Raw genomic sequence first — 12,753 nt, 5'->3', positions numbered from 1 at the left:
GAGTTCATTCACCGCTATCTACATTTATTATAACTACGGTAGTTTAAGATTTTGAACTAACACATACCCCATCTACATACAAGATAAGTTTTATCTCACCAGAAAAATATTGCCCTTGATCAATGGATCTAGCCAATAGGAGAATGCGAAACATGTTTCTATTTTGTGAAAGGTAATTTCGAGGTATCCTAAAAGATGAAACGTAAAGAATTCTACAAGCCAGTAATACTGAAGCTTACCCCACCTCCTTTCCCCATCCCATCTCACAAAATTCCCTTGCAGGTATAATAATAATTGTATCGAATGTTGCCAAAAAACTACATAAATTCCTAAATTTTTCACTCTGTTATATTTTAAATTTCGTGTTGTATGAAGCGTATATTGTCTTAGCACAAGCACAGTTCAAAAAACGGGAAAGGATAGATTTTGGTAAGGTATAACCTTGTACGAGCTAACATGTTGTCTTCATCTTTAAAAGCTAGCGGTCCGGATTGGTTCCAGGTAACAGTGAACAAAGGTTATGTAGCAATTTTTGTCCCAGTTCTTTATTCTCCAGCCTGTTAATGTTCCAAAATAGATGTATACACTACAAATGGTTTTCTTTTGAACAAGAATGGTTATTCCGAGATTTTTTTAAGTACCCAAGTCTGATTCAAGGGTTCAGCATTTCCTGCCAAGGTAATCGAAGGTTAAGGTAATCTGGCATCCACGTGTTTGAGTATATAGAGAAGGTAAACGAGCTTTGATTTGCAAGTCACTGAATGAACGTCCAAGTTAATATTGCCGTATGTAGTGTTTATAGGTGCCACAAATTTACTTTTCAATTCCAAGACTCTCTGAAGTGTATCATTTTCTTCCACCCAAGTCTGCTTTCAAGAAGGGTCATTCATAAGTCTTATACCTATACATGTTTCAAGGTAAAAACCTATTGTTTGCAGTTGTCCTAGCTTTAGGCTGTATGTATGCAACAAATCCTTTTATCTCTCCTCAAGAAAGTGTACAAAGCATTCTCAAACTGATCCCTGAGGAAAATTTAAGTAAGTTGGTGTTGCAACCTTCTATTATTCAGCCGTTCTAGGATTTTTAATGGCGCAATGTTTCCGCTCAAGTTTCAATTTTTGTGAGTTTTCACCAGGTATCACTGTAGCTATTGTACAAAGATTATAATCTCAGCTATTCTAAGTCTAAGTATTCACCAGAAAATATTGTCCCTTGATCAATGGATCTAGCCATGTATGCAAAAAAAACATGTTCCTAATTTCAAGAGGTCCTGACAAATTTATGGAGATTGAAAGTAAAAAAAGTGCAACAAGCCCAATACCAGTAAAACTACATAAGTTTTTGCTCTATTGGAGGATTTTAAGGTATATGTGCCACCTGTATGTTTGTCCAGCCTATTCAGCTTTACAGTATCTTTTTACTGCTAACGGAGGGAAGTGTCAATGCTTTTTTGCTGATTGTCGAGCCTATTCCCATTACCCCGTTTTCCAAAAATCCAGGTATCAAAATTGTATGGAATTTAAAGAACTATGGCTTTTTCGAGTTTTTCGCTTTGCTATAATTATTATATTCTGTGCTAAAGTTTAAATATCGAGCCTAGTGTGTTTGAAGCATATTGTATCGGCGCAAAGAGATTGGAAAGTGTGACCAATGTGTTCAAAGAACGTGAAAAGATTGATTCGTATTGTATTGGCGCAAAGAGATTGGAAAGTGTGACCAATGTGTTTAAAGAATGTGAAAAGATTAATTCTGGTAAGGGTAACCATATACAAGCTAACGTGTTGTCTTCCACCTTTAAAGCAAACAGTCCCGTTGTGAAGCTTTTAAGTCTGCCAATAAATCACCCATGCAGCTAAGTAATCAATTTCCTTCAAATTAGTGTATGTGCCATTGTTAACTGTCGAATGGAGGATTTTAAAGTTTTTGCTCAAGTTGGAGTGTTGATGTTTGTCTATAGCCTATTTATCTTTCTGCTGCACTATCAGAGCTATGGGTCAAAGCTTTTTGCTCGAGTTTTCAGTGATAGGAAACAGGTATATGTCATTAGTGGCTTCATGCTCTTGTTCTTCTCCTTACAAAGACGTGCGTTGCAGTTTACTACTACAGATGATTAGGTAACTTCATGTTTTGTGTTGTGATTTTATTTTTATTCAGAGCATTCCCTTAAGTCTAAGTGTGAGCATTAATAATTTAAACTCCCCTATCTAGGCGAAAGGGCCAGGTTTTGTTCTCAACACAAAAGCTGGAGGGTGGGAGGTGGGCCTTTGTTAATCACCTTAGACATTGTTATGGGTGGGTGGTACCCAAGCATTAGGCAAAGGGCTCCAGCTTGTGTTGAACCAAACCTGGAGAGGAGGGAGGCGGGCCCTTTCTTAACACTCAATGTGTATGCATGCTTCTGTGCTAAGTTATTAGGCTGCTGGCAGACATTGAAGTGAACGGTTGAGGAGTGTACCTGGGCAAGAGTGCATGGATTTGAGGACAGTCTGACCACCGGACATGCTGGAGGACATACTCTCGTTCGAGAATCAAGAGGAGGCCTGATCTCGTGTGAACTGATAAAACATTTCAAACACTTTCCATGTGTATGATTTGCTTCTTTTCATTCATTTTGTGCACTTGTTGTTTCAAAGAATTGTTTACAAAAATAATTATTAATCTAATACTGAATGCATGCAAACATACAACTAATCAGTTTATCCTGAACAAAAGTATACGATATAGGGGGAAATTTTCGAGGCATGAGTCAACCAGGAGTTGAGTTGCCGAGGTTAGACATTTGCTAAAATCTAAACGTTCAATGACTAATATTATTTTAATAATTATTTATAATTAGAGCTACTGATCAGGGGGTGGGGGGAACTTTGGTACTACTTGGGTGTAGTAGCCAATCACCTGTGCTCCTGGGATATTAACACGCAAGCCTGTAGCTGTAGTCTCTATTCGAGTGGTGCTATGAGAGCGGCCATGATTGAAAGAGAACGAAGCACTCCACGGACCAAATCCTCCCGATAAACTCGCACTATACGACTCACGAACGGCGCGGGTACTGTATTCCAAATTATCTGTTTCAAAGTCCAACTCTATGTTTCGTGACATGAGGAGACCAGTGACGTATTGTGGTAGAAGGTACTTCTGTGCGTTGCCTGGTCGAATTTTATTTACGAAATCTATCTCAGAGAGCTCTCCCGGTGACACTCGTAAGTTTGGGTCGGTCTGTAAAGTGAAGAAGAACAAGAGCACGTCAACTTTTTACCATTTTTAAACCGTCCTAGGATTTATAGTTATGCAATGTTTGTAAATAGGGAAACTAATAGCATGCAGTGCCGTCACTCCGTCAATGTGTATGTTAATTAAGTGCATTTACCCTGATCTGGAATTGAGTACTTTTAAAGAGTGATGGGCGGAACCATGGTCTTTGCACCACAACACGAAGTAATTCGCCTTTAATTTTCACGTTTGCAGAATTCATGGCTGCTCGAAATGATGACTCACTTTTAGAGTACGAGAATGATCCTTGAACAGACCAGAAGAGGCCACTAGCCTTAAAAGCAGATGCCACTGATGTATGCTTTTGTGAAATCTCAGTTTCTTGAATCTTTTTGCTGGAATCAAACTGAAATTGAAGCCACCTTGAGTCTAGCTGGTCCTGCGAGTCGGCAGCATGGCGAGCGAGACTAGGGAATTTGCTGCCAGCCCTCAGCAATAAACGTTGCAAATCATCAATGTTTTCATCGATATCGTCAATGACCGCCTGAAAAGCCTCTCTTGTCTTGTTGACGCCGTTTACTTGAAAGTCCAAGTCTCTGACACACGCATAGAGATCAGAATTGCCAATAATTTCATCAGAAGCATTTCCAGTTTTGAGTTCATAATTTTGACAGTCAACTGTTTTGGGATTGTCACCAACTGATTTAGCTTTGATTCTGCTCACAAGACAAGCCTGTCGCAATGTCTCAGTCTCTTCAGCAAAATCATTTAAGTTTTGATTCGAGGATTAGTTTCTCTTTTAGCGTTGCTAGTTCACTTCGAAGATTTTCAGAACTGCCGGATGCCTGCTGCAGTGCTCTAAGGACTTGCTTTTTAGCTTCCAGCTCCCCAATTCGTGCTTGTATTTCGTCACGAGTTAGATTTTCCTTTTCTCTCACCCTCTCTTGTTGCGCGTCATCCCTACAAAAAATGGGTATGTAATGTAAAATGATACAAGTAATGTATCAGCTTCATTTCATAATTATAGGGCAAAGCAAAGAATATAGAACCCATGGCTTCACTATATAGACCTAAAGTCATTGAGTCAGCGAACGGAGTTTGTCCCAAAATAATTATGTGCATGGTAAACTGGTCCTGTATACAGACAGATACATGCACGTGTACACAATCGAAAGCATTTCTAAGGTTATGGCCACCACTTGTGGGTGAAGCCCTTATAAGTACTCGTGAGATGAGGTTAGAGGTAGATATATGGTCCAGACTGATAATAGGCTGGCTATACCCACATTAATAAATCCTGCATGGTTTCTAATGTAATAACAAGATCAGTCTAGCGGTGTCAGGTGCATGCATGCATTTCCAAACTCACACAGCGCTGACGTTGGTGAGGTAGCGATACCAGTTGGAGGGTGCAAAACTAACAGGGTAAACTGTTCTTGTACGATCGAGAGATGAGAGTCCTGATGCACGCAAAGCCATTCGAGCCTCCTCCAAGCCAATACCAGGCGACTCCACATCAAGGTAGCTCTTGTAGAGCTCCACAATTTCTTTCTGTCCAAAAATAAGCCATTCCGTATAGGCCCCTTCAATTCTAGAGTTGAGAGAAGGGTAGTTTCTCTGAAACCAGTGCTCGAATTCAATCCCTGGTAGACTGCTTCTTTTCTCGGCAATAGTGTTTTCCATTTCTAGCCGTTTAGAATTGTAAAGATCCTGACTCCTTCTATACAGCCCAAAGCGAGTTACAGTAACAGTTACATCAAGAGGATCCGGAATCTCTTCAGCTAGGTAGTCAATTGCCTTCACATAGCGTTCCTTCTGTGTTTGAGTTTTCTCATTGAAACCTTTAACTTCAAGCTGATTCAGAATGTTCTCGTAGATGATGGCCATACTTTCACCTGTTTCAGCACCTCCAAGAGGATAGACGCCTGGTATCACATCCGCTAACTGAAACATGTTTTCCATTACTTTTGGAGGAATGGGTACTTGTTGTCCATCGTGATGTGGGTCTTCAAGACTAGCTTCGTATCGGTCTCCCGGAAAATAATCGTAATAGTTTAGTACTTTCCCAGGCAGCAAGAGAACCAGCCGAGAATTAATGACCTCTTCTCCGCTGGCGGCTTCACTAACTGGAGGCTGGGCAATGCTGCGAATGGTTGTATATAGCCTCGCCAAGGTTCCCTCCGAGTCTTTAGCTGACTTTAACACTTCTTGCGAAACCTGCTGCCCTTTGCAGAAGTTTCCACACAGAGCAAGCAGCAGGAAGATACCAATAACTCTCTTCATCTCTATAAAGCCTGCATAAATTGCATGGTGAATAAACAATTTTATCATCTGCAACACAACAAGCTTACCTGATCTAACAGACAACAAAACACAGAAAAGGAGTGAATATGCACATTATAATATCTAAGAGGAAGGTAATTTAACCACATTCACCTATAATTAAGGTTGCTAGAAAGTATAACTATAGTAGATCTACTAGATAAGAACCTCCTAACCTTAGCTTGTCGAGTTTCTAATACCTACAACAGTCTCCACTAGTCTATAGGGCTACTTTGCATTATGGTGAGTTAATTGGTATTAATAGAGCTATAATTTATATAGATTGTTGTTGCTATTGTCATCTTTGCACAATCATCCACAGTCATTTGGATCATTGGTTTTTCTGGCATCAGCCATTTGCTTATCTTGCTGTAAGAGTGTGGATTCTCAAAGAGGTATAAGATATCAATGGCTAGAGTTTTACCATGAACACTTTACTTATATAATTGCAGTTATTTCTACATCCGCAAATGAGTTTGTGGTTGGATTCATGCGAAACTATGTGAAACCTAGCAACTATCGCTATTCTCTGCTTCGTCTGAACAATACATACCTATTTGTCACCACTGATGAGCCTGAGAGTATTACGGTTACCATAACATTTGATGGGAAGGAAACAGTTCACACTATTTCCCCTCGGGGGGCAGAGTTGATCTCTGCAGGTACCCTCCAACTACCGACAGGGGCTAGAGTACAGGGAGATTGGGACAGGAACAAAGGTGGTTAATTGATATTCATTTGAGAGTGCAGTGTTTAAGTTGATGGCCATTATTGGTTTGATTATTTACTGGGTAATGAGTGTTAGATTAATATTTATCAGGTGCAAATTCATAATTGTATAGTTGCTGCTAAGATACATTGTTGTCTGATTGCTTTGCAGGGATACGAGTCAAAGCTGATGGGAGTAATCATTTCTCTCTGCAATGTTTCAGCGAGGAGATTCATTCAGTCGAGGGTTACACAGCTCTTCCTTGTGTTCACTTGCCATCAGTAGCTGAGTATGTCTACTACGCCGTCTCTGTGCCCAGGTCTAGCACTGACCACTCAGAGAGTTATCGAGCACCTCACAGTATGTTCCTGATAGTTGCTTGCGAAGATAACACTATAGTGACTCTCACACCTACACAAAGAATAGAGAATCCGTTTGAGAGGGGATCATTTGTTGAACCTGGTCAGAATATGACTGCAACTATAAACGCTTTGGAAACACTGCAGATAGAACACCTCGAGGATTTAACTGGCTCTCGAATAGTAACCAATGCTCCAGTGACGTTTGTTTCTGGTCACGAATGTGGCAATATGCCATACAATATCAGGGAGTGTGATCATCTTGTTGAACAATTTCCTCCCACTGCAACATGGGGCAAAGAGTTTATGGTGACATCATCGTCAGCTCGTACGGTGGGCGATATTGTGATGATAATGAGCAGCAAAGAGAACACTGATTTCAATATCTCATGCGGTATTGGAATGTCTATCAACTCAGGCAGGATTACAAAAGCTGGGAGCACAGTCAACTTTACAATTGAGATAGAAAATCCCTACTGTTACATACAAGCTGATGAGCCTGTTCTTGTAGTGCAGTTCACTCCTGGTCGATATGCAGAGAGCCTTTCTTCAGGAACTGGAGATCCATTCATGCTATTGGTCCCACCTACTAATCAATACTTGAACAAAGTTGTCTTTTCTTCTGCTCAGGGCTTTGATTATACGGCTCTTGTTTTTCAAAACTATTTGAATCTTTTCGTTCCCGAACCACCAGACATTTTTAATTCCAGCTCAATTTCAGTCAATGGAAAAGAAGTAATGAACTGGTCGAAAGTTTACTGCCTCACTGATGTTTGCGGCTATACTGCTAGAGAAAGTACTCCAGAGCAGCAAGCAATTGTTGTTGCTCACTCAAATCCCGAGGGTAAAGTTGGCGTGACATCTTATGGGATCTCGTTCTTGGAGACGTATGCTTATATCGGTGGAATGAAAATAACTTTGAGTGAAGGTAAGAGCTAGCTAGTACTGACCACTTTATTTTGTGCAATTATGTACTCCATGCATGCATGTATGCACACTCAGGTCCATACATTGTGGAGCCTGAGCAGACATCATTTGTTGTACTTCACTACACTTCTTTGTGTTTGTCTTGTGATCTCTCTCATTCGCTTGATGCACCCGACATATCGTGGGAATTCAATAAGAGGAATTTGATAACTGATCGTAACCTGGAACTACTTGACAATGGAACTCTTTGTATTAATGCTGTAACTAGTCGTAACGGTGGCAACTACACATGTCATGCTGGTGAACACATGCTCGTGTATCAAGTCTCCACTACAGGTAAGCATCTTTTTATCTATATCCTAAGATAACTAATAATTGGTGTCTGCAGTTGGTATAGTTGTTAAAGACCCTGTGTGTCTACCCACAAGTAATGAAAATGTGTTGATTGGAATCGGTGTCTCCAAAACCGAGTACATCGATCTCGACACCTCGGCAATTGAGATTTGCTGCCCTACCCAAGGCGAGGAAGAAAATATGCAATGGCATGCTGACAATGTCAAAGTCTCAAACAGTACCAAGTATGTCATTGGATCTAATTTCCTTCGTGTCTCTGGGGAGTTTGTGGATGGGTGTGTCACTTACACATGCCATGCAGATTTTTCATCAAAAATCGTTCAACAATCTACTGAAGTCTGTGCCGGAAGTGAGTTGTATATTTGTTTTCCCATGCATGCCTGTTCTGCTAGTTCGCCGATTGTTTTTGTTTCTAAATTTTTATACTCTAATACTGTGTCCTGTGTTTGAACTGCTAATAATATTTACTAGTAATGTAATATCTTGAGAAGATTAAAGTTTATAAGTGCCACATGGAATATATTGGCTCAGTAGTGACTTGGCCGAGCCTTCAATTTTGTTTTTGTTGCTAGCTCTGAGTGCTGCCTAACCTGATTGTGATCTTGGATTGTTCAGTTTACTGACCTTGTTACACATAATATACACGCTAATTGTGATTGCGTTTACATTCCATGCAGGGATCAGTCCTCCCAGCAATGTGACTATTGAAGGGCCTGTGGAAGTCATGGAGGGGCAAACATTTACTTTCACCTGTTCTGCAAGTGGTTTTCCCTCTCCTGAAATCACGTACGTATACATCTATGTATGTGTTTTATAGAACACATGCAAAGCATAATGCTACGGTTAGTTTTATAACTATTGTCTCAACTAGTCATTAGTAAGAACTGTTGCTAGGCCATTTAGTACTTTCGAAAGTAGATGGCTCAAGGCATTTTCTAATTCTAATAACTGTTGTCTTTTTACTGTAGTAAATTGCTTTGTTTATAGTTGTATCATACATCCTGTAGGTGGTCAAGGTTTGGTGAGCTCCTGACTAGCATGGCTGAGCAGCACAGCAATGGAATCCTGATAGTTACTGGTCTCGGAGGGGACAACACAGATCCAGAATTCTGTTGTGATGTTGGAAATACTCAAGGAACAAGGAGCAAGTGCATCAGCCTAACTGTTCTAGGTAAGTAAATACCGTAATATTGTGGTTATTTAATTCTATGTACGTCATAAACCTCAGTTGAAATTAGTGCTAATACAATAATGAGGGGTTTTAATATAGTTGTTTTTGTTGCTGAAGTGGTATAAAGTACTTGGCTAGTTAGACGACTATACATAAAGGGTACAAGACAACAAGTATTCAGCTTATAGTCATTCTCTTCAATCTTCATTTTGTGATCATTATTAATTTTTAATGATCTTTCGCAGTTCCTCCAAAGATACAACAACCACCCTCCATCACAAACATCATTACTACAAACCAGGCCACATTGCCGAAAATTCCTCTACCTATTTCTCCGTTGAGTGAATTTCCTGCCCTCGGGCCATGGATAGCCCATGCTGGACAAATTATCCTGATCCACGTGAGCTTGAGTGTTCGCATTGACTGTGAAATAAGGAAAGGGTCTCCTCGACCTGACATTTCTTGGTGGAGTGGTCAAGAGCGACTACAAAACAGCTCTAAAATAGAGATTTATGGGAACGGCTCCTTGTTGATTAAGAATGCCGACAAGGACGTTGATGGTGTGTACACATGTATTGCTGAAACTAGTGGACTGCCTCCGGACCAAATAAACACAACGATATCCACTATAGGTAAGCCTTGCCAGAGATTTTTCATTTTTTTTAAACATTACTCACATTCTTTTTGCCCAGTTTCTCCGGAGATAGAGAGAGCCCCTCCCCCTTACCACTCACCTGGTAGCTGCAAAGATGCCACAAAAAATGACACTGTTCATCAACAAGTTGGGTTAGATGTCTGCGTGCAAGCGAAAAATACAACACAAATCTATATGTCTTGTGATATTGCAAAGGGAGTTCCAAAGCCTAATATCACATGGTACAAAGATCACCAGAAGATAAGCTCTAGGAACACAAATTTGACATTCTTTGAAAATGGGACAATACTGATTGAAGGACCTCTTGTGCCTATTGAAGCTAAAGTTAGTCATCAAGTTGATTACTCGGGTCTCTACACGTGTGTAGTCGTTAATATTGCTGGCATCACCAATTCTTCAAGTTACATTCTTCCATTTGGAGGTACGTTCTATTTTTTTTATGGTACGTGTACATGTGTTTAAACAGTTACTTTCATTAGGAGTTTCTCAAGATGTACTTGCCTATCATATCCGTCCAATTCACGTTGCACTCTACAAGGATCTACACTCGACCATTGCCGAGCAATTTGAAGAACTCTCTTCTGGTGAACAGCACCTTACTTTGTCGACTAACGGCAGGATATTACAATATGATGACTATTATCCAGGACGAAACTTTGATGGTAGTATGGACACGATCTTGTATGATGTCATGGAGAAAAACTTCAAACTGACTGATATTATTCCCAAAGGAAATTTAATCGTTACTGATCTGAGTAATGCGAAATCTTTATCTGAAACGTACGAGTTTTTGGTACGTCAATTAAGAGTGGTTCCTATGAATGTTGGGCCAAACGAAATGCAAGAAGCTAGATTGTATCTTCAAGAGAAGGTTGAAGACTTGGGTAGTACTGACAGTAATAGTACACGTCCCAGACTCAGTCTGTATATCCAGTACAAGACAAAATATTACGAGAAGAAACTGAGTATTGATAATCAAATTGAGGCGCAGAAGAATTTTTTGTCTGGGTATTATTTTAGCGAGTGGTTCGATAGACACTCGAGTTTATTGAACGGACAAGTGGAAAATGCCTACATACAGTGGGTCATGTATGGATATAAGGATGAGGTGGAGAAATGGCTGAAATTACTTCAACTACAAGATACCGGATCATCACCTCTCGATTATAACGAGTCATTGGAAGAAGCCAAAGCTTTGCTCATTGCCTCTAAAGAGAGGTCGAAGTTCAAGGAGGACTCTGTATATAGACCTGTAAAGTTAGTGCCTGACTATTGGTTCAGGATACTCAAGAATAGGTACGTGTACAACATAATTAAATTCATCTGTCTATCACAGATAATTAGTTAAACGTACACTTACCTTTATATATACTCTACTATTTTGCAGTTGTGATAATATTGATTATTTCTTCTACAGGGTTGAAGAGAGCGTGGAGCAGCTTCTGTATCATATTGCAAACTTGCGGTCACAGAAAGAGGTCCTCGAGGTTTCTGTCAACTATCTTCAGGAGGAGGAGAAGCGATTGGAATTTTGTAACCGACCGTCCATTCAATTCCCCATCCCTATCTCATGCCCAAAGGACCCATTGGATGATCCTAGTTCTGCTGTGAACCAGTTGAACCATGTTCGCTATTTTTTGGAGCATGAAGTTGAGCGCTCGGAGATGTTCCGATATCGTTGTCTAGTGACAAGAAAACCTAGTGATTGTGACTTGTATTCCTTGGAGCACGATGCTGTTCTGCATCTAATGGACACTTATGCTGACTTGTACTTTACCGTTCAGTTGGTCACTGCTGCGAGAGATCATAAAGACACCTCAAGCTTTGTAATTTTTTATACAATTGATTCGTTGGAGAAAAGAATACAATTTTTAGAGTCTTTGGTACAAGCACAACTTCTCAAAACTGCTGACAGGAAGAAAAAAGAAGAAATTGATGTATTCAGAGCATTCAAGAACCCCATGAATTTTGATTTTCGTTCGGATAGTATTCAGGACAATACAGATTCAACGTTAAGTCTTCCTAAAGCTATTAGAAATCAATTGTTGTGGCATTTTGAGTACAGCAGTTTCAGATCAAACTATCATGCCGATGACTCGAATGAAGAATATAAGTTGATTGTGGACTATCTTAACTCTCTCTACACCAATGTCACAGCTGATCTGGTGAATGTGGACATTAAGAGACGATGGCAAAAACCGTTGCTATTCGATAACAAACACCTTCAGTTGGTGAGTTAGATTTCGATAGATAAGACTGCATGCATGTGATAAATTTGATTGTAACATCATCATCTTCTGAATATTTTATTCCTATAGATAAATCACTCCATTTTGGTGTCGCCTGGCGTTACTTATCCTCCTGAGAAGTTTAGAGACAGTCTGGCTAATGAAACTTATCTATTTCCAATTTACCCATCATCAATGCTCCTAGCAACCAACATAAAGCTTTCTCTACACACCCCGTTTCCGTACTTCATTCTCCCTCCTCTTTTGAGGATGTCTTATGATCGGCACCTGCACGGTGGATTTGGACCGTTTGTTTTTGGACCAAACTTCAAATCTGCAACTGGTAGTATGAAGTTTAGTGTTTCTGTGAGGGATAGCAATGTAATAATTAGCCTATCTGGAACCCAGCTGATTGGTTACGTATGCAACATTGTTCCGCAGCATCCAAAGGAACCTAGTGGAACTAGGAGGAGTAAAAGATTCGTGAAGGATGATTTCTACGGTGAAGAATTGCGTGATAGTTCCAATCGATTTAAGCAGTGGCTCTCATTACGGAACAAAGATGAAGATAGTAAATTAGATGCAAAATTTACACTTGAGAAAGAAGGCGCTATTATTCCATCATCTACATTGTCTACATACAGCCTTGGTGAAGTGGAAACCTATGACAATTCGTCTATAGATCTTAGAGGCTTTAAGACTGACACTGTAAATTGATTAATGTTTGTGCATCATCATTCTGTATGTCTCATGTGCATGCACCTGCAAATGCAAGGCTACCTCGGTTTCTACCTGCGGCGAAATATACAAACACTTTT

The 12,753-nt window shown here is 40.0% G+C and overlaps 1 protein-coding gene and 1 pseudogene across 1 annotated transcript; one reads left to right on the top strand and one right to left on the bottom strand.

Annotated features, from left to right (window-relative positions):
- Positions 1–1,185: 1,185 nt before the first annotated feature.
- LOC135335326 (uncharacterized) lies at positions 1,186–5,663 on the bottom strand (annotated as a pseudogene).
- LOC135335314 (uncharacterized) lies at positions 5,545–12,672 on the top strand. Its single transcript, XM_064530770.1, has 13 exons — positions 5,545–5,775; positions 5,855–5,927; positions 5,985–6,251; positions 6,413–7,528; positions 7,603–7,863; positions 7,916–8,230; positions 8,559–8,667; positions 8,889–9,052; positions 9,298–9,684; positions 9,745–10,128; positions 10,187–11,003; positions 11,125–11,938; positions 12,026–12,672. Exons 1-13 carry the CDS (start codon positions 5,773–5,775, stop codon positions 12,650–12,652), a joined length of 5,337 nt encoding a protein of 1,778 aa, XP_064386840.1. The 5' UTR covers positions 5,545–5,772; the 3' UTR covers positions 12,653–12,672.
- The last annotated feature ends 81 nt before the right edge of the window (positions 12,673–12,753 follow it).

The sequence above is a fragment of the Halichondria panicea genome, chromosome 4 (genome assembly GCF_963675165.1).
Source record: "Halichondria panicea chromosome 4, odHalPani1.1, whole genome shotgun sequence".
In the NCBI taxonomy this organism is placed as follows: domain Eukaryota; kingdom Metazoa; phylum Porifera; class Demospongiae; order Suberitida; family Halichondriidae; genus Halichondria; species Halichondria panicea.
The sequence above is the reverse complement of the archived record's forward strand: the minus strand, read 5'-3'. Positions and strand labels throughout refer to the sequence as shown.

Excerpts from the sequence above, each read along its gene's own strand:
- LOC135335314 (XM_064530770.1), top strand. Across the intron at positions 7,864-7,915 it reads GTATCAAGTCTCCACTACAG|TTGGTATAGTTGTTAAAGAC; the intron begins GTAAGCATCTTT and ends TGGTGTCTGCAG. Across the intron at positions 9,053-9,297 it reads CATCAGCCTAACTGTTCTAG|TTCCTCCAAAGATACAACAA; the intron begins GTAAGTAAATAC and ends GATCTTTCGCAG.